The sequence below is a fragment of the Arvicanthis niloticus genome, chromosome 14 (assembly GCF_011762505.2).
Source record: "Arvicanthis niloticus isolate mArvNil1 chromosome 14, mArvNil1.pat.X, whole genome shotgun sequence".
Lineage (NCBI taxonomy): Eukaryota > Metazoa > Chordata > Mammalia > Rodentia > Muridae > Arvicanthis > Arvicanthis niloticus.
In genome coordinates this window covers 64,399,973-64,426,730 of record NC_047671.1, presented here as the reverse complement: position 1 = coordinate 64,426,730, position 26,758 = coordinate 64,399,973, and the positions used below count along the sequence as shown (strand labels likewise).

The 26,758-nt window shown below is 37.4% G+C and overlaps 1 protein-coding gene across 2 annotated transcripts in view; it reads right to left on the bottom strand.

Annotated features, from left to right (window-relative positions):
• Ccdc178 (coiled-coil domain containing 178) overlaps window positions 1-26,758 on the bottom strand; it is a 339,248-nt gene that overhangs the window by 294,748 nt on the left and 17,742 nt on the right. For both annotated transcript variants that reach the window (XM_076913040.1, XM_076913038.1), the window contains 6 exons: window positions 25,427-25,486; window positions 23,920-24,009; window positions 15,079-15,218; window positions 11,833-11,855; window positions 9,740-9,819; window positions 6,388-6,588 (listed from right to left, as the gene is read on the bottom strand). In XM_076913040.1, coding sequence (XP_076769155.1) covers window positions 6,388-6,588; window positions 9,740-9,819; window positions 11,833-11,855; window positions 15,079-15,218; window positions 23,920-24,009; window positions 25,427-25,486 — 594 coding nt within the window. The remainder of the gene's footprint in view (window positions 1-6,387; window positions 6,589-9,739; window positions 9,820-11,832; window positions 11,856-15,078; window positions 15,219-23,919; window positions 24,010-25,426; window positions 25,487-26,758) is intronic.

Sequence of the window (26,758 nt, the reverse complement as noted above, 5' to 3'; positions counted from 1 at the left end):
GCAGTCTAGGATGACCATAAATGAATGGGATATCTAGCCCATCTCTTAGTCCACCATTTTTCGGGTAGTCCATGAATACATTTTGGCCCATTGGCCTGGAGGAGGACCCTGTGTCTATCAAGAGTTGGGTGGCTCCAAGCTGCCACGTTTATCTCAATAGCTGTCTTCACACAGAGCTAATATCTTCGACACTTGGGGTGTTTTTCAAGGCCTGGGATTTCCTGGCCCTGGCTTCTATTTGTTAGGGCCCTCTTGGACCCTGAAGCTGGCTCCTTTACTTGCAATGTGCACACTGGTCTTTTTCAAGGAGTTTCTTATCTCCCTTTGATTGGAGTCCCTCTTCTTTGCTTTCTGTAAATTCTTTCCTGTTACCTTTCTTTTTCTTCACCTCTCTCTCTAGTCTCAGCAACTTACACTAAACCTTTTATCTTCTCCACTCCTTTTCTCTAGACTTATATTAAACCTTCTCCACTTCTCCACTCTTTTCTTCTAGCTCCACTCTTCTTCTCTACTCCTTTCTTCTAGACTTACACTAAACCTTTTAATGACTTATCTTGTCTCTCTAGCCTCTGAAGCCTTGCCTATATTGACAGAATGTCTAGAAAGGCTATGGGAAGCTCATGTTCTTACACAAGATCTATCAACGGGATCTGGCATGGGATTTTGGGTGTCCCTTACGTTCTGTAACCCGATGTTGCCCCAGGCCTGATCAATTGATGGGGTCCCCATGTCTGTGGGAACATTCTTTTTCCGGTGTCCTCTCTTGTTCTTCATTCCTGAAGAACAGAACCTACAAGGGTCTTGTGGAAGAAAGGCTTTTATGGGGGGAAGGGTGACTTCCCTAGATTTATCTAGGTGACTATATTGGGCACTAGATCTAGGTGCCTGAGGGATCCTGACCTATCTATCGCTTTGATTACTAACTTACTTTTTACTATAAATTTGTATCTATACCAAAATGGAGGCCTATTCTTTGGCTCTCTGACACAGGACAGCCCGTAACTTCTTGTAGCAGGCAACCTGCCTGACCTGCCTGACCTGCCTGACCTGCCTGACCTGCCTGACCTGCCTGACCTGTCTGACCTGTCTGACCTATCTGCATGCAGTTTTGTTGGTTCAGATTTTCTAAGCTGGAGTCACAGCAAGTGACTTCTCTCAATGCTACTCACTCACTATTTTTTAATAAAAAATAGTTATAAAAAATAATTATAACTCTAAGCTGAATAATCTTGCTGGGGCTGTTTATCTAGCTCCCCTGGCTCCACTGCCAGGTTTTTAAACACCTGGGCCCTATCTATCTTCATAGGCAGCAGGTGGAATGCCGCCAATTTGTTACAGCAGTGATCCTGAGGTACCCAATACAGTTATATACACCAAATTAGGTGGTGGCCAACTTGTGTGGCTGGGTGGTTCAAGGGGGCTGTGCTGGGGAACCACAAGCTGTCTCCCACCAAGTGCGGGCTGGGCAAGGGCACCCTCTATGTGGTGTTACCTGGAGGATACCCTACTGTCCGAACCCGAACCTCGGTTGGTCAGTGCCCCTTATTAAAGGACCTGTCCCCCTCTCTCTGCAGCAGTACTCTTGCACTGGCGGCTTCATTTCTTTCCCTGCCGGTGGTGATCATGTTACCTATTTTTAACTCAAGATGTTTAACACAGTACATTAACAGCTAACACACAATTTGCCAAGAAAACACACACACCAAAAAATAACACAGATAGCTCACTCCTCCCACAGGCAGGCGGCACATAAACCAGGTGATACAGACAGTTCTCGCCCCTGCCACGGGCACAGAGACCAAGTTACACAATAAGGAAGGGCATCAGAAATTCGCCTGCCTCTGCCTCTCAAGTAAGACTCCAATAACCAGACAACCTGGTCAGTCTTCACAGATTCAGATTAAACAGATTCAGACAACTTGGCCAGCCTATGCTGGACCAAGTCTAACAGATTTCTAACATGCCAGCAATGAACAACCCAAAAATAGACACACTGCCATGAGAGCACAAGTGAGAGCACAATAACTGATCCGGCACCTAGATGAACCCCTAGAAGTCTCTGGGGGTGCAGCAGCTAGTGACCTCACAACACGTCTGTTAATCACTCATTTATCTCCTCTCGAGACAGAAATGGTTTACTGCCCCTCATGAGACAGAAACAGCTGCCAGTCCAAACCAAAAGTACACTTTTCAGAAACCAAATAATTCAGACAAACGGGCACCAACAACTTAGAAACCAAACAACTTAGACAAACCTAGACAAAACGGCACATGAGAAATCAGATGATTTAGACAACCCAGCACATGAAAAACCAGAAACCAGGCAATTTAGACAAAAGGTCACACAACAACCAGACAGAAAACTGCGGTGTTCCCTCACCTCCCAGTGGGGTTCTTGGATTAGGGTGGTCATAAATCCAGGACGAGCCCCCAAATGAAGACCCCCAGACTCGGGAGACCCTTCCTCAAGTCTCAGGAAATCACGACCACCCAAGAATCACAAGAAACCATACCTGGATGCAATCAGCAGAGGTTTATTGGGGCGTTTGCTAGCCAAGGTCAAAACTGCTTGTCCACGCAGGAACAGAATTTTGACAAAAGGCCAGCAAGCTGAGGAGTTTCTTTTATAGGGAAAGGGAGGAATTTTAACGCAGTTACACATGATTGGTTGCTTTACAAAGTTTGAACATCAACAGGTTGTAGCACTGGAAAGACCAAGGTGGGGGGTAACCCAGAACAGTGGAACATTTCAGAGGAACCTACCCTAAATGATCATTACCAAGTATTTCAGGTAAACTATTTTTCACTTCTTCCAGCTATAGCCCCACCTAGATGGCTTGCATCTTTCTCTGTGGTCAGGAATGTGTCTTCCTGCCTTGGGCTTTTCCCACCCACAGGTGGGGTCTACTCCCTGAGGCTTGAGGAATGTAATCCAGTAAGTGTCCTCTGATTCAGGGATAATGTCCTCCACCCGGAATGTGTCCCAAAGCAGTGAAATTCTTACATTCAGTTCTGCTTTCTGGAGCTTACATTCTTTTGCTCAGGTCTAGGGTAAAGAAAAAGCATATATATATATATATATATATATATATATATATATATATATATATATAATTTTTCACTCTACAATACCATGTGTTTAAAGTTTTAATTTGATTCCTTTATGCTTTGTTTTTGATTAATCTTGTTACTGGTTTATTGTTAGAAGACCTTGCTATTAAGGTCACAGTCTACAATATCCAAATAAGCTCTCTGAGCTGGGCACAAAATGGAGGACTCCTTTTCTCAGTGGGACTTCCTTTTTGTTGCCTGGTCTTATCTGGAGAACCCAGGTGTATGACCTTATCTAGTGGATAAAGTTGCACAAAGCTTTCTGCAACTGCTGCATGATTCAGCACACAAATCTTGCTCAGCCCTTCCTACCATATGATAATTAGGTACTATTTTATAACCAATGAGCCCTTCCTGCTTGTAAGTCCCAAAAATCTCTAAGAAAAGTCATATAGTCTATGACTAGATTACAGGTTCAAATCCTCCTCCATCAAGAACCCATCTGGTCTTGGAATGCTTTTTCATGTAAATGAAGCATTCCCACCCTAGCCAGTAATGTATATTAACCCTGAAATTCCCTACTCACTCCCAAAAATTTATAGAGCCCTTGTTCACCCTAAATAATGTTGAGCTGTCTCACTGAAGCTGATCCTGTTTTTAGAACCCTGTCCTCACTCCCTCTGCTCTCTTTGTCCTCAAAGGCGAGTGTTCAACCCAGGTAGAAGGGTCAGTCACAGTTTTCTATAGTTTTTTGTTTTCATGTCTTTTTGTTTAACTAGCTATTTTATATTGTCTGTCTTCTTAAGTATAAGTGTGTGTGCCTGTGCCTGCGAGTATATGTGTGTATGCGTGTGTATTCTATTGTGTTGATTTATCTCACATTCATAGTCTCTGTTTCTTGAGTGCTTATTTTCCCATTTGCCACTTTCCACCTATGCCTTGCCCATCTATTTTAGGAATACTTTAAATTATTATCTTTGTGGAAAGATGTCTCTAGTTCTCAAATTGAGCAGAGCATGCCAGATCTACAAAGTGCATCACATACTGCCAAACTTGTTCATTCTCGGATCTAAGATTTCTTCCTCTTTCATTAGAAAGCCATAGGGAAGTATTCACAGATCCACAAGCAAAGCTGTGTGGAAAACAGGAAACTGGTAAAAGTAGGCATGTAGAACAACAGAGAAGTCTGAAGCACTCATTAATTTGTGCTTCTAGTATTCAGTATATGATAAAATGTATGTGTCACCTTATTTTACAAGAGAGCAAGGCTATACAAACTAATTTATAGCTTGCACGATCATATAACATCCAATTTATGTGGAAAGACATTCCTGTTTATCTTTTGTTGTAGTAAAAAAGATAAGGAATTTCTTAGACAGCACTAGATATCAGATAGATAATAAGAGCTGTCATTTCAGAGGTGTGTTATGATCAGATAGAGAGGAAGGTACCAGATGTACTAATATACTGCCCTATCCTCCTCAATGACCTCTTCATGGTGCCCATGTGGGTTCTCATTGGCTCACTCAAAAGGAAGTTAGACTAAGAAAACATCTTCAGCATAAGCCATTGTGAACCTGCTTTCTGGAAGATGATGGCAATACGTATGTGTTGTTGTAGATAGGAAAGTATTTTGGAGGAGCCCCTAGAAGAGACCCAGGAAGGCAGCAGATGGGTTCCCTGATTTTATTAAATGTTTGTTCTGACAAACATTCTAGTTACAGCTGTTTCAAAAGATTGAGTTTTTAAATTTATTATACCAGAAGCTTTAAGATTCTAAAAACAGAAAATATCTAATTTTATACTTCATAAACAGATTAATAACATTTAAGGATTGTGTCCTATTTATATTCATATAAAGCCAGCTGGTTCCTGGAAATAGCTTTTCAGAAACATTTTTCACACAGAAAGTTCCTAACAAATATATAGTAATGACTTTAAATTATACTGCATGTATAACTCACTTAAATAAAATGAAGCAAGTAAATGCACATTTGAAATTTAAGTAGACCTTTAATAGTATTGATTAAAAGTTAATCCAAACTGTAAGTTATTATCCATCATGAGATTTTATATTTATTATTTACTAGAATGTATGCACATCTATATTAATTTTATTTCTATAATTCCCTGAATATCACTCCAAACAGACTCAAAACCATAGATTCTAAATGATCTTAAATGGCTTATAAGGTGATCAGGGCAACGTTCAAAAGATCAGCTACCAACATCAACCTTTTTTACCACTGCTAATGAGGAACGGCAATGAGGAACACTGCATATGCTCTGTGGATGTGCATACGAGGGAACTCAAGAATGCATTGGGATCTACACTGTCCTAAGGCACCTATTCTGACCCTCTCACGTCTCACCATATTTACATTCCATAAATAGGTTTAGAAGTCAGTTATAAACACAGTAATGTATTAGCAGAATGTTAATGTAATAAATTAGGGTCAAGAAAAGAATTACATATAAAGACCATTTAAATAATATCTTCTTGTAATTCCTCAGAATGCACATATCTACTTTGGAGGTCATATTTTTAGAAAATTTAGTGTTACAGTAAAAATTTATTCATCTGTTCTGCATGACCTATGCTTTAAGTTAATGCCTACTATTGCAGAGCAATGACTAATAGCTTGGCCCTTTATCTTAGGTGAGAGATTGTATGAGTATCCTATTTTTTAAAATTACTTCAGAGCCTATGACTCCTTATCTCAAAAAGGGTATGAATTTTCTAGCCTCTGTGCTAGTCAGGAATGTTTTAATGATACAAGATATACTTTAAAGACACAGTAGCCAGAAACTTTAGGTTGTGTGATATTCTACCCTAGCACTTCTTCTGTTTGCTCCAAAGAACATCATTTTCTTAAACATTTACTGTTTAAATTACTCATGCAAACATATTAAAGTTACCTTCTTGCTAAAAGCTTCTTTCAAATTGAATTTACGTCTAAGTTCTCAAAAGTAAGTGTGTGTCATTCCCAACATGTGACTTAGAAATCTGGATTTTTCTACATCACCAAATATAGCTAATAATACCAACAGGGAAGTCAGATTTATGGATTTTTAATAACTCAAATACTTCTACAATTATGGTAAGTAATATATGTCAAAAGTTTGCCTCTCTACATGATGTACTAATGAATGAGATTTTCAACACACTGAAAATCCCACAGTCAAGATTTGTGTCTCTGGATTCATCCCAATGTTTAATACTGTATTTCATTTAAGCTCCAATCTATAAGAAACATCTACTAGTAAATAATGTACCCAGAGCTGTGGTCCAGTCTCTCTGCTACCCTAATGTGGAGGAGGAACCCCTTTTATTACCTTTCTGTACGGCTAATGGGAGTTCTTGGAGCTTCCAAATGGACCAAGAGTCAATTTTCATACTAATCCTTTTCTTTCTTGATTTTTGTTGTTTCAAAGCTTGTTCTGCTTCTGCCCTGTCAGTTTCCAGACTTTTAATGAGGTGGATGGCCTCTGATAGCAATGTCTCCATCCTCTTCTTCAACTCGGGACACTTCTCACCTTAAAATAGGAACATGCATTCACACTTGTTAATAAAGCAGCCCACAGGCAATGTGATGACAGAACATGAGTCTTACTTGAAGTAGTCTTTCAAATATTTATATTTAAAAAAAAATAATGTTAGGAGGTGATAAAGAAAAACATATTCAAAACACTGAGACAGGCGATCTTCACAAAAATAAACAATACCAAAGTCCAGAATGTATTCAACTCTCTGTTGGTGCAGAAATTAGCATTTGAATAATACAAAGGCATTCTTTACACAGTGCACAAAACCATTCTCCAAGGGAGTGTTTAATCATTGTTAAATTAATATAGTGCAAACTGCCCTGTCTTAGGAAAACCATATTATACATCCAACACAAGAGTATTCTGACATTGGGCAGCAGACTAAGGTAGTCTAGTTTCAGTTTAATAACGAGCTAATAATCCAATTAACTTTACAGAAGAGAACAGAGTGGGAATTCTGAGCCCAGTTGGGATGGGACTCAGATAGAGGTGAAAGAGGACCATGAGGAGAAAAAAAGTTGTGGAGAGATCACATGGATGGACTAGGATGTACCATGAGACTGTGATGAGAGAGCATCCATGTGGACACACATAGACCAGAGTGAGCCAGGGCAAGATCAGACAGACTGTCAAGTAATGGGGCATTTGTCTGGGTCAAGCCTAGTCAGTTTAGAAAAGCTCAGAATCTGTTCATCTTAGGTTAATAAAAGAAGAAAGAAAGAAAGAAAGGGAAAGAAAGAAAGGGAAAGAGAGAGAGAGAGAGAGAAAGAAAGAAAGGAAAGAAATGTTAGAAAAGTTAAATAATATTTAAAAGACCATTTGTAATGTAAAACAGAGCCAGGCATGATGGCACTGGCTTGCAATACTAGCACTTAAGAGGGTGATATTGTGAGACCCTTTATGTCTCAGAGATAGCCTGAGACATAAAGTGAGAGACTTGCCTTGAAAACAAACTAGAGTGATTTAAAATTATATAACCCAATCATAAAGATAATACAAAGATGATGTCATATTCTTTGGAGACGGAATTTTCAGTGAACACATTAAAAAACATGTAAAGCCTTAACCAGTAACTTTAGGAGAACCACTAATGGAAATAAAACACCATACAGGTTGCTTTATTTTTAAATCATGGCCATATTTTCTCCAAATCTTTAAGGACACAAATCACAATGAGAAATTGAAATCAATATTGAAGATTACTCAGTCCCTGGAAAAGAAGGCATTGATATTCTTCAGCTTTATCAGATAATAACTTCTCCACTTATCCTTGGCAAGAATTCATCAGAAATTTTGAAATTCTATTTATTCAGCCTTAATTAACTCTGCTAATGAGAGATGCCTGTGATCTCTGGTTCACAGCTCTGGAATAATATGGCTTAATGTTAACAAAGTATTAGCAGAGGTATTCATTCATCTGCTTGTGAGCGAAATGTGTACAAAGCTTATTATTTCTTCCAACAACAATAATATGCTTTCCTCTAGAGAGAGCAAGGTAAGGAAGACAGATGAGAGTCCTGTTCTGCTGATATTTGTAGCCACATAGGCTGACTTTCGCCAACATGTGACATGACAAGAATACATAAGCACAGTGTCAAGAAAATAAAGGACACCATGGAGGAGAGGGGAGGCAAGACAGTGAAATGGCTTAAGAGAAGAAAGTGATAGATAAATCTCTTTTTTCTTTTGGATAATAAAGACAATGACTTTTCTGTGATATGGCAGTATTATAAATGCCATGTAATTGCTATAAAGGAAAACTAAACTATTGCATAGCCTCCTAGAGAGCTTGTTCAAGACATTGACATGTACTCTTAAAAGAAATAATTTTAATGGGCCAAAATAACTTTCTCTGGCCCCAGCTGTATCTAGTTTCTTTGAACTCACTGCTTACTTGCAGTCTGGGTACTTTATTAGGTGAGATTTTTTTTCATGCAACATTGACAATTTTGTGAATGATTTCATAATCAATCTTTCTAAGATGTTTTGCCTAAAATACACAAAGATATTCATGTCACCGCCAATCACAGCACTTTAATGGATTTGCATGTGTTTTACTAAAGTCCTTTCTTTTTACAAATTACCTTTTGCTCTCTCTTTAATGGCATAAAAAATGTCATATCTGTAAGTGACCTGTGGTGTTTCTGATTCATTGTCATATATATCTCTCTAATCGTTCCCCCAAACCAACTCACTTACTGTATATGTAAGCAATGGCTTGCACTTTTTAACACAAACACTTTTAAAAGGCTGCTATCTCCATGGTACCATGTGTGTCTTAGTCTCACACATGCATATTTCTGATGGATGTTATGCTAGATACTTTTACTGTGACTGTGGCCATCAGTGAGTTAATCTTTTTTCCTCTGCATCTGTGATGTATAAACATTGAAGTTTTCATCTTCTCCATAGACATTAATACAGAAAATAGATAAATAAAATGAGTCAGTCAAAACAGAGCACAAGAATGAGTAATGCTCTTAAACAAAATATCTTCCTTTAATGAAAAGTCCCAAGTTTACCAGTTTTCCTCCAGTGAAGGCATTTCTAAATTTTTGTGACAGACAAAGATGAGAAATTTGGTGTAATCCCACATATCCAAATATGTTGAAATAGTATTAATAATAACTTTAAGCCAATATTTAAATTTTGCAACTTTTTTATTAATTATTGTAAATTCTGATCACATGGAAGCCACTGAACTACAACTATTTATATTTCACTGTAAGTTAAGACTAAACATTAGAGTTAAGATTTTTAGTCTTACTGGCCATATGCCAACTGGTCAGTAATTCTCTGTGGATGATAGCTGCCCCACTGGAGGGAGAGACAGACAGAAAAACAATACCTTGATCATCACAGAGAGTTTTATTAGATGATTCTCAACTGTTATTAGTTCTTTGAACTCTGGGCAGGTATCACTATATATCCACAATTTAGTTCAGTGTCTGGTACAGAAGTCATTAAGAATAATATGTATTAGCTAAAGACATGCTTCCCAGAGTGGTATAGTAGGCTCTTTTCCTTATTCAATATTCAGAAAAAGCATACAAATTATAATTGTTGATATCAGAACTATATTAAATAAAGATCACTGACCTATAAACAATTATACATCTCTAGGCATCAAAAGCAAACTTACCCTTTGCTTTTTCTGGGTGGATTTCTTTCTCTGGAGCAGACACACCCAAATCTTTCTTTGTATCTTTTGTGGCAGAAGTCCTATACATACATAACAAGGAAGATGGCATCAATTTGTAAGAGATAAATGCGTTAAAAGTTAGTTATACAAAACTTGGTGAAGCATTTCCATGGAATGGCGTGTCATTTACATGTTAACTGTAATAGTGAACTGACAGTAGAAATTCGGTTACCCAGTAGTACGTATACTCAAATTAATAGAAACTTAAAACAATCACAAGTGTCTTGGTCTTTCTTGAGAGGACATTAAAACAGTATTTTTATTTACAAATGCTTATTTCCTAGAAATTATATGATGCAGCTTAATTTATAAACTGTTCGTGTGTACATTCTTGTGTGTGTGGGTGCCTGCCTACTAGAAGAGGGTATTAGGTCTGCTGGAGCTAGAGTTCAGTTATTGTGCTCAGCTGATGTAGGTGCTGGAACTGAGCTAGCATCCTCTGCAAGAGTAGTATATGTGTAATGTACTGAGCTACCTCTTCAGTTCTAAGAGATTGGTTTGATTGAAAATCAATCGGATGATATAATATTTTATTTTCAGATTAGTGAGTTTTAGGAAGCCAATAGAAGCTACAAAGGGAAGCTACAAAGGGTAAAATTAACCATTTCAGACTTAAAGTTAGCAAGAATTAAGGAAAGAATGTCATTTGTTTTTTATTAATTATTTTATTTACATTTCAAATGTTGTCTCCTTTCCCAGTGCCCTCTCAACGAATTCCCCATCTCATTTCCCCTCCCCTTTGCCTCTAAGAGGGTGCTCCCTACCCACCCACCCAGTTTCACCTTACCCTTCTAGCATCCCCCTTTTCTGGGGCATCAAGCTTCCTCGAGACCAAGTATATCACCTCCAACTGAGGCCAGACAAAGCAGTACTCTAATACATATGTAGCAGAGTCCATGGACCAGCCCATGTATGCTTTTTGGTTGGTAGCTTAAGCCCTGAGAGCTCTGAGAGGTCAGATTAGTTGATACCATTGTTCTTTCTATGGACTTGCCATCCCCTTCAGCTCCTTTGAATTGTGCAAGCAAATAGATGGAACTAGAAAATATCATCCTGAGTCATTTAACCCAGACCCCAAAGGACATACATAGTATGTCCTCACTGATAAGTGGATATTAGCCAAAACACTCAGAATACTCATGATACTACTTAATGAGAAAGAAAGCCAAGTGTGGATGCTTCAGTTCTACTTAGAAGGGGGAACAAAATAATCATGGGAGGCAGAGGGTAGGAGGGACCTAGATAGGAGAGGGGAGGGAAAGGGAAAAAAGAGGGGGCATACTCTAGTATGGGGGAGACAGAAGAGAAACCCAAAGGAACAAGAGTATGGATAGAAATATGCAGCATTGTGGAATGTGCAATGAAGGGAATCACTAGAAAATTTCAGACTCCAGGGATGTGGGAGGCTCTCAGGACCCAATGGGGATGACTTTAGCCGAAATGTGGGAAGATAGACCACCACCAGTTGATAGACATGGCCCTCAGTTGAGGGATGGGACCACCCAGCCCTTTCTCCCCAGGCATTCTGACATATCTGTGGCTTGTTCTAGTTACTGTTTGTTCCCCTGGCCACTGTGGCAAGTATAGAACACACTGCTTGGAGACCCCACAAGCACTGTGATAGGAATTGCCTGTAAAAATAAAACTTCATCCCCTGGCACTAGGAACTCACAGCACAAGTATGGAATGCTCTGGTAGCTACCAGTGATACAAGAGAATGGAAAGCAGGTACGTTCTATTGCCTTGATGGTCTAGCTCAGTGGGCTGCTTCTCTAATGGTTTTCTCCTTGGTTGATGCCAACTTTTTGCTAGATTCCAGATATGTGACAATGTACACTCTCACATGAGCACTCTAGTCCACCCATCCCTCTCTCCCCTACAGCTCCCCTACTTCCTTCCCTGTATTTTAATATCTAACATGTGAAATACTGCTTTCAAGTTTTTCACTCATTCTCAAATAAAACTGGTAAACTGCACAGTACCAAAAATTCAATATTTTAGAGAAAAATAAAAGAATCATTAAAGTTTCTTACCATTCTTCAAAAGAAGCTTCAAACTGCAAAAACAAAACAGTCCAGTAAAAATCAAAATTTAAATATCTCAAAAAAACAATTGGTAAACTTCACTTAAAATCCACTTAAATTTAAACTGACTGATAAAATTCAGTTCTTTGCCTTGTATAATTGGTCATATTATATTTTCTGTTGTGTCATAAAATGTGTGTATATATAAACTACTTATATGTGTGTGTATATTTCACAAGTCCACTTCTTTTCACTATAATAAGGTTTTCCCACAGTTTAAAATCCATATACTTCTAAATCTTAACCACTTAAATATTTCTTATCCCCACATAGTTATCAATGCAGAGTCATTGAGTCTTAATGTGCTACCAAAAGATGCTAACCACAAAACATGACAATATAAACTAAATTTGGATTGCAAAAGCATGCATGAGCAAAGAGTAGTGGGGGATTGGAGATATGATAGAATGTGAATTTTTAATATGGGAAGAGAAAAGAATAAACATCTAAGTTTAGGCTTATAATGTTCTTTACAAGAAGATAGCTGTGTGCTATGGCATACAACCTTAGTCATAACACTGAGGAGGTAGAGGTAGATGTGTTTCTGTGATTTGTACCAGGCTTGCCTGGTACAAGTAACATGTTCCAGCCCAGGTAAGGAGTTCATAATGTGAAAATCTGTATCAAAATATAAAATAAAAGTAGTCTTTATTTCAAATGGAGACAGTAGTGATTGAAAAAAGAAGGACAATCGGAAGAGTGGGTGATGAGAAGACAAAACTGACAGAAAGAAGCCTGACAGAAGACAACATGGCGGCCATCAAGGATGTGGCCAGAGCTGGAAGAGAAACCCCTGTATGGTATTAGAGCTGATATTTGTGATATTCAACGATGTCTTTGCGTGAGATAACAACAGTTTGAGGCATTTTGTTACAGCTTTCAGTGCAATAAATTAATGGATGTGACAGGCAAAGATAGGAATTTTTAAACAAGGAGAAGAGCTGAAATTACCAGCATAGAGTACTACAGGAAGTTCTGATCAACAATGAGAATAACTACAGAGCACCAGTAAAGACACCATGAAGGTTGATTTTGGTCACTGTGACATGCATTATTATAAACTGGGCTCTTCCAGGATCCTCTCCAACTATAGATGTGGAACTCAGAGTCACCGACTATGTGGTCCTAAGGAGCATAGGTTTTTGAGGTCCTTTTCCTCATCTGTATTTGCGTTTCTGTCTTGCAAAGTTCAGATAAGGATTCATGAGATCACATAAAGTGATTAATACAGAAATATATAGACAATTTTATATCACTGTATTGTCAGCTTATTGGTAATAATGGACAGCATTAATACCAGCTTTGGATGGCATTATCTTAATATTTTCAAATGTTTCCTATATATTTTGTAACATGTTTTTTAATCATGGTAACAGCCTGAAGACTTGAATTAAACAAACAGAAAAATTTAGATGCAGTATAGTTAGTTCTAAACTAAGTAATACTGTAATTATTGATTTGTATGGAAAATTATCCAGGAAATATTTTCTATCACTTGCCATGAATTCTGCTCCATAGAGAAATAAAATATACAGAAAACATAACCAAACATTTATTCTGAAGATATAACTTCCCAAGGCCATTATAGCTTGAACTTAAAATGCCCCTGATGGGCTCAGTGTGTTTGAATCGACAGCTGATGGTACCTTTGAGAAATGAGAATTCCCTGAAGAAAGTAGACCCTGCCATCTGTTCTATTGGGTCTGTGTTTCCTAGTCTGCCTGCCAAGATGTGAAGAGGTAATATGTGCATCTTGCTGCATTCTATCACTATGGTGCTCCCTAATGGATGTCTTGCCTATCCTTCCATCATGAAGTGCATCCTTTAAACTGTGAGCCAAAGTAAATTCTTCTGGTGAAGTTTTTGGTTAGTATCATGTCATAGGATGACAACAAACGATCTTTCAGTTGAACAAGATGCTGAATTGTTTTAAATTATATTTTATCTCATGTCACTTCTGAAGAATAGTCAGTAGAAATTCTACGCATCTAAGAGACATGATAGAGCAATATATTTGGTGTGCTTTTCATTAGGATTACAATAAACAGTAACTATCATAATGGTTTGTCAAGGCATGTACAGATCTGGTTTTACCCATTTTAAATAATATGGGTATTTGAGAATTAGAGTGTCTGTGGAATGGGAAGTATACCCATCAATAAATATCTTTCTGTTTTATTTCTTTATATGATTCCAGACCCAGGAACCCATCTGCCATGTGATCTGCAGTTATACAAATGTACATTCTGATTTGGAGGTGTATAGACAAAAGAGGTGCTGCCATGCAATAATATTGAACAACAATATTCAAAAATAATGTATGTAGTTATTTGCTGTAATCCCTCATGTGTGCGCTCTGGGATTCTTCCTAGTCTGACACTTGATCTAACACACTGTCAGGGTCTTCTCATACCCACATAAGGTCATACAACATGTCTCTTTAAAGCCTATGATCTTGACCATCGAACCAATGCCTCTCAAAAGAGATGACTTTCTAGAGCAGAACATTCTCTAGGTCAGATCCAGGGACAAAAACAAACAAACAAACAAACAAACAAACAAACAAAACAAACAACAAAGACATATGTGTAGCAAGTCCACTCCTCTGCCTGAACAAGTATGTCAGTTTTTCAGAATGTCATCTTAGTAACAAGTAAGAGAATTCATTCATTTTTCAATAAGTCATTACTAAATGAAATGATTGCAAGTTGCTGGGAGTTCAGTATGGAATTCTTTTTAGAATAACAAAAGCAGAATTTGACAGGTTAACATGACCAAGAAAGAATCATTATATCTTCATCGACAGACCTAGTGTATTTATTTAGCAAAAAGAGAACTCATTTAGAAGGGCACACTGTCCTTTTAGACTACAAATTTACTTTTTATTTCATGCTTTTAGTGCCTCCCCACTCTCCAATGTGAAGGCTGTTTGTCTGTTAATCATATTGGTTGTTAGAAATGACAACTTAGCATGATTGCTTATGTTAAAGAACAAATGGATAGGGAAAATAACTGTTTAATAAGGTCATTGCACCCTCTGGAGTATGACTTTCAAAAACATTTCTAGACTACCAAATTAATAATCTAAGCAAAAATTCTGAATTTTATAGAAATTATCAAAGGAATTCCCCATTGTCCTTAAATAACAACCCCTTAATATGTGTAGAATTTATCTCCCGAATTTAAATCACTTACTTGTGTCAAATGCTCTTGTATTTTAGATTCCACATCTTCGATGTGGGCAATCATTTTGCTGACACATGGTTTAGGTATATTTACCAAAGCACAGCTATGTCGTCGACTTGGGTAGCTGAAGTAGATGCCTTTATACACCTCTAAAACATTGCGGACATTGGGAGAAGTCAGGAATAGGTACAGAGCAGCACACTATTATGTTTAGGACCTACACAAAGTCCTACATTTGTCTTAGTACTCTAAATTAGCTAATAGATATATTAAAATATAGAATAAAACTTCAAACTTTAAAAGTTTAAATAAAATAATCCCTTAGATCTGATACATCCCTGCTCCTGTCTCCTCCCCAGCCTCTCTCTCACCCAGTTCCCTCCCTCCATCCACCTCTGATATCTATTTTGTTTCCTCTTCTGAGAAAGATTCAACCATCCTTCCTTGGGCCATCCTTGTTATTTGACTTCTTTGGCTCTGTTAATTAAACTGTGGTGTCCCTGTATTTTATGGCTGATATTTAGTTATAAGTGAGTACATACCATGTATGTCCTTTTAGGTCTGGGTTTCATGACTTAGGATGGTATTTTCTAGTCCCACCCATGCCTGCAAAATCAATGATTCCCTTGTTTTTAATGCCTGAGTAGTATTCCATTGTGAAAATAAACTGTATTTTCTTTATTCATTCTTCAGTTGAGGTACATCTGGGTTGTTTCTAGATTCTGGCTATTGAGAATAAAGCTGCTATGAACATAGTTGAGCAAATGTCCTTGTGGGATGTTGGAACATCTTTTGTGTATATGGCCAGGAGTTACCACTGGGTCTTTGTGTATTTGGCCAGAAGTTAGCTGGGTCTTAAGGTAGAACTATTCCCAATTTTCTAAGTAACTGCCAAAATGATTTCCAATGTGGTTGTACAAGTTTGCACTCTCACCAGAAGTGGAGGAGTGTTCTCCTTGCCCCACATCCTCTCTAACATGTGTTGTCCCTTGAGTTTTTCATCTTAGCCATTTTGATGGGTGTAAGATCTAAAATCTCAGGTCATTTTGATTTGCATTTCCCCGATGACTAAGGATGTTAAATATTTCCTTAGTGCTTCTTGGACTTTCCTGATTTCTCTGTTAAGAACTCTCAGTTTAGCTCTATACCCCATTGTTAAATTAGATTATTTGTGTTCTTGGTATGTAACTTCTTGAATTCTTTATAAATTTTGTGTATTAGCCCTCTGTCAGATGTGGGGTTGGTAAAAAATCTTTTTCCAATCTCTAGTCTGTCATTTTGTCCTAATGATGACATCCTTTGACTTACAGAAGCATTTCAGTTACATGAGGTCCCATTTATTAATTGTTGATCTTAGTGACTGAGTCACTGGTGCTTTGTTCAGGAAGTTGTCTCTTATACCAATGAGTTCAAAGTAGGGAGAGCAGGGCAGAGAGAAGGAAAATTGGCAGGGGTGGAGGATGGGGTGGGTAATCCCTGGAAGGAGCCATTGACTTGGAATGTGGGGAGGCCCCAGGGAATCTATGGAGGCAACTTTAGCTGGGACTCCTAACAGTGGGGGATATGGATCTGAAAGTGGCCACTCCCTATAAGTCCAGTAGAACTCCTAGTGGAGGGATAAGGTCAGAAACCCACCAACAAAAGGTTTTGCCTAAAATATGCCTTGCCTACAAGATGTGCAGAGCCAAAATAGAACAGAGACAGAGGGATGACTGTTCCAAATTGAGACCCATTCCTGACACTATTAAGGATACGCTAATACACTTGCAGACAGGAACCTAGCATATCTGTCCTCTGTGTGGCTCCACCCAACAGCCAATGGAAAGAGATGCAAAGACCCACAGCCAAACATTAAATAGAGCTTGGAAGTCTGTGGAAGAGATGGAGAATGGATTGAAGGATGCAAAGAGAACACAGACTCTACAGGAACACTAACAGAGTCAACTAACCTGGACCCTTGGGGGTTCCCAGGGACTGAATCACCAACCAAAGAGAGAGCACTAGCTGGACCTAGGCCCACTACACATATGTAGCAAATTAGCAGCTTGGTCCCAAACAGCAGGAGTGGGACTGTCTGTGGATCTGTTGCCTGCCTGCCTGCCTGTGGATCCTGTTCTCCTAAAATGCCTTGTCTGGCTTCAGTGGGAGAGGATGCCTTAGTCCTACAACTACCTGATGTACAGGAGGGAATTCTCCCTTCTCAAAGGAGAAAGTGAGGGCTGAATAGGGGAAGGTTCTGCATGCGGGGGTACTAGGAGGATACGAGGAGCCAATATTGGAATAAGATGTGAATAAAAAAACAAACAAAATTTCTTAAACTAAGTACATAATATAACATGTAGAGGTAAACCAGATAAACCCACATGAAGTAAGGACATGGTTCAGCAGCATGAACATTTGGATTCCCTGAATCCATGCAAGTGTTGGGTAAGTGTGACAACCTCCTGGAAGCCCAACACATGGAAGACAGAGTTGAAGGGTCTGAAGAAGCAAGCTTGCTAGCTAGATAAGCTGGAATCGGTAAGCTCTGGGTTCAGGGAGAGACCCAGCCTCAAGGAACAACGCAGAGAATGAGCAAAGAAGATTCCTAGTATCAATCATGGCCTTCCACCTTCGTTCATACACATGGACATGCACATACACTTGAACATACATACACAAAAGAAGTTAATGCAATCCATAGTATTGTGAACTAAACACTAAAATAGGAAATTTACAACAACAGACAAAACAATTTACCCACTCTAAAATCAGTCTCCAATCACTTTTTTAGGAATGAACCTAAAATACATGTTTAATTATCCCTTGACAATGGTATCACACCTTTGCATGTAATTAATGCCCCACCCCACACACTGAAGAACCCCTTCCTGGAAACCAGTGCAAGCTGCTCTTGTGGAAAAAATAAAGAAAAACAGGTCTCCTTCCTCATAGGAACCTTGTTTTTTAGCTTCCATTTCTGAAAACTGGAGTCTTGTGTAAAGAATGATTGATGTTCCCACTGCATCATTAAGGCTTGCTCATCATAAATCCCACGCATCCTGATGCGCCTCAGCGATTCGAAGCCTGCCATGCTCCAGGAGGACTGGAGGTTGCAGAAGGGCAGAGAAGAAACTTAGAAAACTCCACCAAAGTGCTTACTTGAAGACATGTCACTCTGAGGACTCCATAGGATGCATGCCAGTAGCAACCACTAGCACAGGAGACAAAGCACTTGTATTTTCAATGAGAGCAGTATGATGTCCCCACCTCAGTCCACCTTGGGGGACAAGGAAGTGATGCCAATGTTGTTGTGTTTTGTTTTACTGCTGCTGGATGCAATCTAGTAACTATTCTCAATATCTTTTGCTTCATCTTCAGTCTTTACAATGTTAGTATTGTACTCATTCAAAACATACAAAATAGTGGGTTTTGTTGTGACTTTTCATGTATTATTGTATTTAATTCATATTTACTCCCCTCTTACCCTCTCTTGTCCCTTTTTTATCTTCTTGACTTATTCTCTTTCTCCCTAACACACACACACACACACACACACACACACACACTAGATTATGTATATTAGAGGAACCATATGTTAATTTTTTAAATATCTCAGAGAAATTATATTCTCTTCCATGAACTCAATCTCCATAAAAAGACCCATCTGTTTATTTACACATAAATGTTCATTGTACCTAGTGTATTTGTTTATGTGTATATATTGCTAACACTCATTGGCAGTTTTGTAACTCACACTGCCTAACAGTTTTGAGCATAGAAAGTGTATTGCAGATGTGAAGCTGAGTGAAGCACTTCCAGTACCCTGTTTTATTTAATATGCACACATCTGTCTTAGGACATCAGATTTCTGTCTTGACTTCATAGATGATTCAGGCTTAGCAACAATGCCCAATGTCAGTACAGAGAGCTCATAGGTGGGAGATTTGAGTTTGAACCATATTTTTTTGCCTATAAATTATATAATGATGGCTACTTTAATACATTTAAATTATAATAATAAAAAGAGGACCAATCCTAAATTATATTTTTCTGGACATTTTAAACATCTTATATACTGCTTTTTTTGAATACTTGGATGTTTTTTCATAATTTATTAGGGTTGCTACTTTGGTGTGTTTTAGTTGCCTTTAAGCATACTCTGAACATAGATTACTCACTGTGTTTATTTTGTGGGTGGCATTGTCCATGTTTCCTTTTTAATTATTACACATATGTTCATCTCTGTGATTGTCAAAGGACCAAATAACAAGCAGCTACTAATTTAAAAGGACATATTGATCTTCTATCGAAACATCTTGTTAAAGACATGTTGCCCTTTGTAGAAGTGAGAAGGGTTTGATAGGCAGCAAGCAGGCAGTTGCTATTGTAGTCAAAACACTTGCTTAGTTAGCTTCATTCAGTGTCGGGCAAATAAGGATCAGGATGGCTCATGCCAAGTACTTCTTGACTGTGCCATGCTTAGCCTCATTTTGTGAATGCTAGTCAATTTCTATAATGTTCTGATGAATTAAGATTTCAATGTAGTGAAGTAAGGGGAATGAAATAGTATGTCATGAAATCTGGACAAGGCATAGCACCATATGCAGGGCAGAAGAGACCCAGAATTTAAAGGTCCTTATAGATGGTTTTAACTAATGTGTGCATGGTGGACTTTAATACTCTTCAGTTCCTTTTTATTGTCTAGTGCTTAAGAGACATTTTCTAAGAGTCTCTGGGCTACATACAGGCGTCTGTTTTTTCTGCCTGTGCATTTGTTAAAAATGTAACCAGTTTCCACATATCAGCTCTCTCAATGGTGCATTAATTAGGCTGGTAAGATTTTTTCACCTAAAATTCCTAAGTAAGATAAATTAATAATCTTAGTCCAGTATAAACTGATGTTATCTCCATTTTTTGCAGACTCTGGAGAAGTAGTCAAGATACTTGAGGAGGTAAACTCAGGCCAGGCTCACACCGACTATGAACTGGCCCCAACACCATTTTTCTGTCTTTATTGAGATATGTTTTTGCTGTAGATTCCACACTACATTGAACTGATGGTGATCCTCCAACCTCAACTTCCTGAGAATAGTTATAGACATACCCACCATGCCTGGCCCCTAACTCCATTTTGTTGCTCAGAATTATTGTCCAAAGAATGAGGATTTTCCTGCCTATAAATGAGAGTGAGGTTGTCTGGTCCTCTGCCACAGGAAGGTTTCATCTTCCTTCATTTGCCTCACTAGGGGCAAATTTGTCAACAGACACCACTTCATGCTCTGTAAATTTAATCCTCACATAATTTATTCATCACATTCCTGATAATTTAACATTTCATGACTGCTTCCAGGCTGCTGGTAAAATGTGTTTCCTTTGTGTCCATCACACTGATTATCATTTTAGCCTTTTAGCTCAACACTCTCAGGAAAAACTTAGCTTAGCATCTTTTCAATGTCTCATTTCTTCACATCTTCATTTTCTTCCAGAGTGAAAACACTTAATGTTCTTGACTTTAAAAATAGCTTCTCTACCATGTAAAGCCTTCATTGTAGACAGATCACCCATCGTCTATGGGGAACAAAGTCTCATTTATGGGGAACAATTCAAACTTTCTTTGCTGACAACAGAACCACATCTGCATAGAGCCTTATCATACTGGGCTACCCAGTGCTGGATGATAGAACAATAAGCTCAATTATGAGAGTTGTAGCCATCTAAGGATTCAGTTTCAACTTCCTTCTACATACAACATCTCATTGCTGCCTACCTTGATCCCTATAGGCTCTTTATAATCTGAAGTTTCAAAACCATTTTTTCTTCATTCAGGCAAACACAACAGCTTTGCTTGCACACTTCTCCAGGGATCTTCCTCAGGAATGAATTTATTGTCACTTGTGTCCTGTTTTCAGATGAGCAGTGGATAGCAGCACCAACAATATTCTCATGCCTGACTCGTCCCTTCTTCAAATTGTGACTTCTGTGAACATGTTAGTATTCATCTCTTCCCCAGGGGGTGGGGGGATTTTCTGTTCTTTGGACATGGAGTGAGCTGTTTACACTCTAATTTCCCTCTCTCAGAGATGGTTAGGTCACATTTTGTTCTTCCATGTTTATCTGTTTCCCAATTTACCTTACCCATGAAAATGTTAAACTTTACTTACAGTGGTCATTAAATAGACACACACAGACACACACAGACACACAGACACACACACAGACACACACACACACTTACTTCTCAAGTCATTAACCTAGATATGTAAAAGGAGCAGATTTTATAGTACTTAAATTTTATCTTGATAAACATGACTTTGAAAACCAATCACTATTTGTATTCTAGTGACAGAATTGAATAGTTGTACATTTTCTATCCTTTTAAACCCAGTCAGCTCTCTAAAATATTATAGACAACCATTCCTTGAAGTGGAACCAGTAAGACAGCTCAGTGGGTAAAGGTGATTGCCACTAGGCCTGATAATCTAAATTTGCTTTTTGAGACACACATGGAGGAGGTAACGAATCTGACACCATCAAGTTGTTCTCTACCTTCATATATATGTCTTGGTATGCAATCTATACCTTCCCCCACACTAAATAATTACATGTCAAACCGGGTGGAATATTCTCTCTAATAACTTCCCCTAATGCATTTTCTTATTTCTTCATAAAGAAGGATTTGACAGAGATTAACTATGTTCTAAGAAAAAAAATTCCTGGGTTTTCTTTGCCTCTTATCAGCCTGGTTTTTACCAAGAAAGTCAGCTAGAGGTAGACAACTTCATTTGCAAACTGTGTATCTACAAAATTAACTTTTCTTCCTTCAACTCATAACCAGTGTAGGAGACAATTGAGTCACCTTTGAATCACCAACCCCCCTTTTTGATAAAGGGCTGCATTTTATATCTCAGGCTTGACTTAAACTCACAGCAATCCACCAGACTGAGGTTCTCAAGTGCAAAGGTTCATGTCTGGCAAATTCCCCATTTGTCACTCAATTCCTTATATCTCTCTAGTCTGTTCCTGTAAGGACTGGTCCAACAATGGATCTTAAATTCCTTATAATATTTATGGATCCTATACTTTCCTCTTGATATTTATCAGGTATCTTTCACATTCAATAATCCTTTAAATTCTTCATTGATTCTTCCTAGGTCAATGTCTTTGTAAGCCTTTATCATAATAATAAATTATCTGTTTCCACATTGTATCCCATAATTAAATTTTAGTCTGCTTCATCATGGCATGGAATGGCTTTGGCCATGTAACATCAGACACGTACCTGAGAAATAAGTTTACACTATTGATCCCTAAACTCTAACTCTTTGACTGTGGCCTGGACATTTGCTACTTTATCTGAACCAAGTAACCCTATTCTATGCTTACAATGATTTTCCCCCTGTATTCTTCTCTGGTTAAAAAAAATAATAATAAACTCTTCAGTTTAAACAGGCATGTATCCATTAATATTACAGTAAGCTCTTCTTATCTTTTAATGTTTATCTTAATGAGTAAAGACTGCATAAATTGCCCTTCTGGAAAAACAAGGAGATCCTTCTCATTGGTGATAATTTTATTTGTTGTCTGCTACCATGGATGATTATGCTAATAATCTGTTTAGCTGTTACTTCTGTCAAGGAGTAAAACTGTTATGTATGCTCATATTTTATTTAGCATGCCATTTCTTAAATACCTCTGAACATGAATAAAAGTTGGATAGGCCAAGTATCATTAATTAATTAGTTCATAAATCATACATTGTATATTTGGAAAATCTGTCTAAAACTAATTGTGTCTAAAACTGATTATGTGCAATAAACTCTAAACCAAGAGCATAAAATTATATTCAAGTTTTGCATTGGAGAGGAAGAAATAAAAAGACCACAATGCTAACATATTCACATTTTTATTAAACTATAAACCCCCAGAGAAGTTTTCCAACATCAAGGCTGAAATACACTCATCCTCTTACTTATTTTTACCTCTTCCCACACACAGTACTAAAACCACTGCTAGAGATAAAGTACATAATTGTACTACTAGACAATATGTGAATTCTAGATTTTGCAGAACCAAGACTCATAGATTTTCAAAGCTTCTTTCCAGTTAACTGGAAAGATGCCAACATTATCCCAACAGGGTAAAACTTGACTCATTTTTGAAATTATATAACAAATTATAAACAAACTCTGCTGTGGTCTATCAATGTTGTGGTTCCACTTAGATCCAGCATAATAATTCAAACACCAGGCCAATGCAGATGACAATTTACTGTAAGCAAGCCACTACTGATCAATCAGGGCTGCAGAATGGGCTTGGAAGCTGAACTGCAAACCTGAAGGGATAAAACCATAAAGCAAGGGGGAGTGGGTGGGCTGTAGCACTGTCCACCCATATTTTGACATAGGAGGTCAAGCAAGGCAGTTTCCACCAATCAGAAAAAAAGGGACCTTGGAACATGAACTTAGTTTGACCTTTCAAGCAAGATGCAGAAGTTGTCCTTGAGATGTCTGGACTCAAACAACTGTCTCCTTACAACAGAAGCTGTTCAGGCATTGAAAATTCCCCAGCTCCCTTAGGACTTGGGACTTTGAACTCAGTTTCCTCATATGGTAACAGAGTTTGAAAACAAAGTGACAGCATTTAGAAAAAGATTCATTTGCTTTTTCCAACAATGATGATTATTAGCTCTCATGAATGGTGGTATACTATATTAAAATATTGTATCTTTATTAGCCCCCATTCTAGGTAAATAAGAATACACAGTATTTATTTCTTAGTGAAATCACATAGGTGACATCACGAATTAGCAAGTGAGTGAATACAAACTCACACAGAATGTTCACTACATGATTCATATTCAACCCTCACCTTCTGTATTTGTTGATTTACTTTCAAAAATCCTTTTATCCTCGTGCCTGGAGAAGAAGAATTCTGACAAGCCTTGCATTCTGGCATTTTCTTTAGAAAACAAACAGGAAACATTTCAGTGTGCTGAAATATGCATATATTTCATATACAATTTGAAGCAAGTGACATAATATTAAAAAAAAAAAAAACCCTAAGAAACCACATAGTAAAACTTCTCTCCTTGAAAAGAGCAACTGTATTATAAATACTAAGGGACACAGTAGGAATTTCTTGGATCTTTTTTCTGTATTATACAATTTGCTTAACTCCCTATAGAAGGCATTCATCATAACAGGACGTTGTTGAAAGAAAATACATTAGCAACTGTGTAAGCATTCAACAAAAGTAGCAGGTGTACTTCTGGTTATTTTTCTAATGGAAATAAACATATTATTAATTAATAAATAATTTTGGATGGGATGAAAATTCTACACCAAGATACTGTTACATAGGATCACCTTTAGAAAGAGAAAATGTAGAGAACAGGAAACTTGACTTGTCACTTTAGAATCTCCAAAATATTTAAAAATTCTTAAAGATAATAATATGTTGCTTGTTTAAGAGCACATTATAAATTTAAATTTAACTACAATATAAGCAACTGTGTTTCAAGTTTTTATTTAAGACAGTTAGATTGTCATCTCAGGACACTGATATTTATTCACAGAATGTAAGATAAAAAATATGCTAATCCTAAGAAAAACAAATAGCAAAGAAAATTTTATCCACTTTCCATGGTCTAATACTAAGCATTGAAAATGAACTAGTGATTTATCTCAGAACTAGTAAACCTGGAAACTACACTAAAGAAAAAAAAACAACAGAAAATACTGCAGGAATTTTATGATTTCAGTGCTAGGAAAGTCAAATAAACGTAAATCAAAGTCAGATCTGGTACACACTTATAATCCCAGCACTTGGCAAATCTGGGGGAGGTGAAGCACAAGCCCAAGACAAAGATGGATTACCATCAGGTATTTCACATTTCACTTCAGAATCCATGCCCTTAAGAAAGAGGAGCAATGAAGTAGATGAAGAAAAGTAAAAGGTAGGGGAAGGAAATTTTAGTAATGATGAAGATTATTACAGTAACACTTTATATTAGTAAAATTAATATATTTCTTATTATAGGGGAGATAGAAAAAAGATATAGAAATGGAAAGAATTTAAGTCATCATTTGTATAAAGCATTTTACTTTCCAATATATGATATTTCATTCTAGTCATTTTTTGAAGAACACTGGTATTGATGTACCCACTATTCTGCAAGTGCACATTACACAAAGTAACAAAGGAAATAAAATAAATGACATATATCATACACTATCAGTAAAAATGAGTGTTCTAAAGAAATGACACACTCATTTATCAAACATTACAAACACAAGTTTCCTCATTTATAATTTGTTAGAAGACAACAAATAAATGTCAAAATGATAAAGATGGAAATTGTATGCATTTGTGATACCTGCAATCATTAACGCCCTCGCTTTGTCTTTGAGTTCCTTTATTTGAAGACATGTTTTACCTATGGAATGCAAGACAAAATAAAGTATTAGTTTTGTATGTTAACTATAGTGCCTTGTACCAGTAGTGAAGGCAGAGAGTAGTTATACTGGGGAAAAAAGGAAATCTAGGCTAAAGATTAGGACAGCTGAGATTTATCACCATGGTCTATCCTGAAAGGGCAAGAATGGGGGGGGGGGAGATGGCCAGGAAGTAAAAAAGAATTGACCTGCTGTGATGACTGTCTCTCTGTTTTCCTTTACCTCCATGTAGGTTCCTAGATTAGGAGATTGTGCTGCTCATATTGAGTGCTGGTCTTCTTTTCTTTTTAGTAAATCTTTCAGGAAATTTCCTAAGACACACCCAGAGATGGGCTTTACTTATATCCCAGGAACTCTTTAAGCAATGAACCTGACAGCTAAAATTCATCATCATCATCATTCATCTTTCAATTCAAAGAGCCTATGAATGAAGTTCTCAAAAAATAAAATTAGAAGAGAAAAACATTCACCATCATACTGAACCAATAAGTATGTACAGCCAAATTGCCAACTGAGTCAGTAGGCAACTACAAATCCTACGAGCTTTTAACAACTGTGAGAAAGTATTTATGTCATCCCTCTCTTTGAGGGTAATGGGAAATGGTTATCATACAGTGAGTCAAAGATCACTAGACATTTCTGCACAAATGTTGTCAAGTTAGCTTTGAATATTCTAGCTTTTGAACTAAGCATAAATCATGTGAAAGCTCAACAGAATAATGGGCCTGCGTCCTTGTGCTCTGACAGGCTTTCCAGCTCTACTACTGTGAAAATGATGGTGTTGATCACAAATGTAGAAAACATATATGTAATAGGTATACCTACTAAGTCTGAGATTGTAATAAAATGGCCATTCCTCTGTCAATAGATGTTAAATAGATGTAACAGAAAGGCAAGAACAGCTCCCAAACTAATGTCAGTGTTGCTTATAATGTGGATTAAACCCACAACTTCTAAGAGCAAAGAATTCCATTACTATAGGAGCAAGAAACATAATGGCCAGCTCTCACCAATACCAGTAATGACAGAAAATAACTGTTGCTATGTGTGTATATTCATGTGTTTTTAAATATAAAAATAACAAAAATTAGAATACAGTAAACTGTTTTATAATTATAAATGCACTCATATCACAGGCAGTGGATTTTCTTTAAATAATCAAATAAAATTTAACCATATGTTTTATAGAGAATATAAAATGTTTCAGTAAGTTTAAAAAGGAGTGAAGAGAGAATATATACTCAAAAAATTAA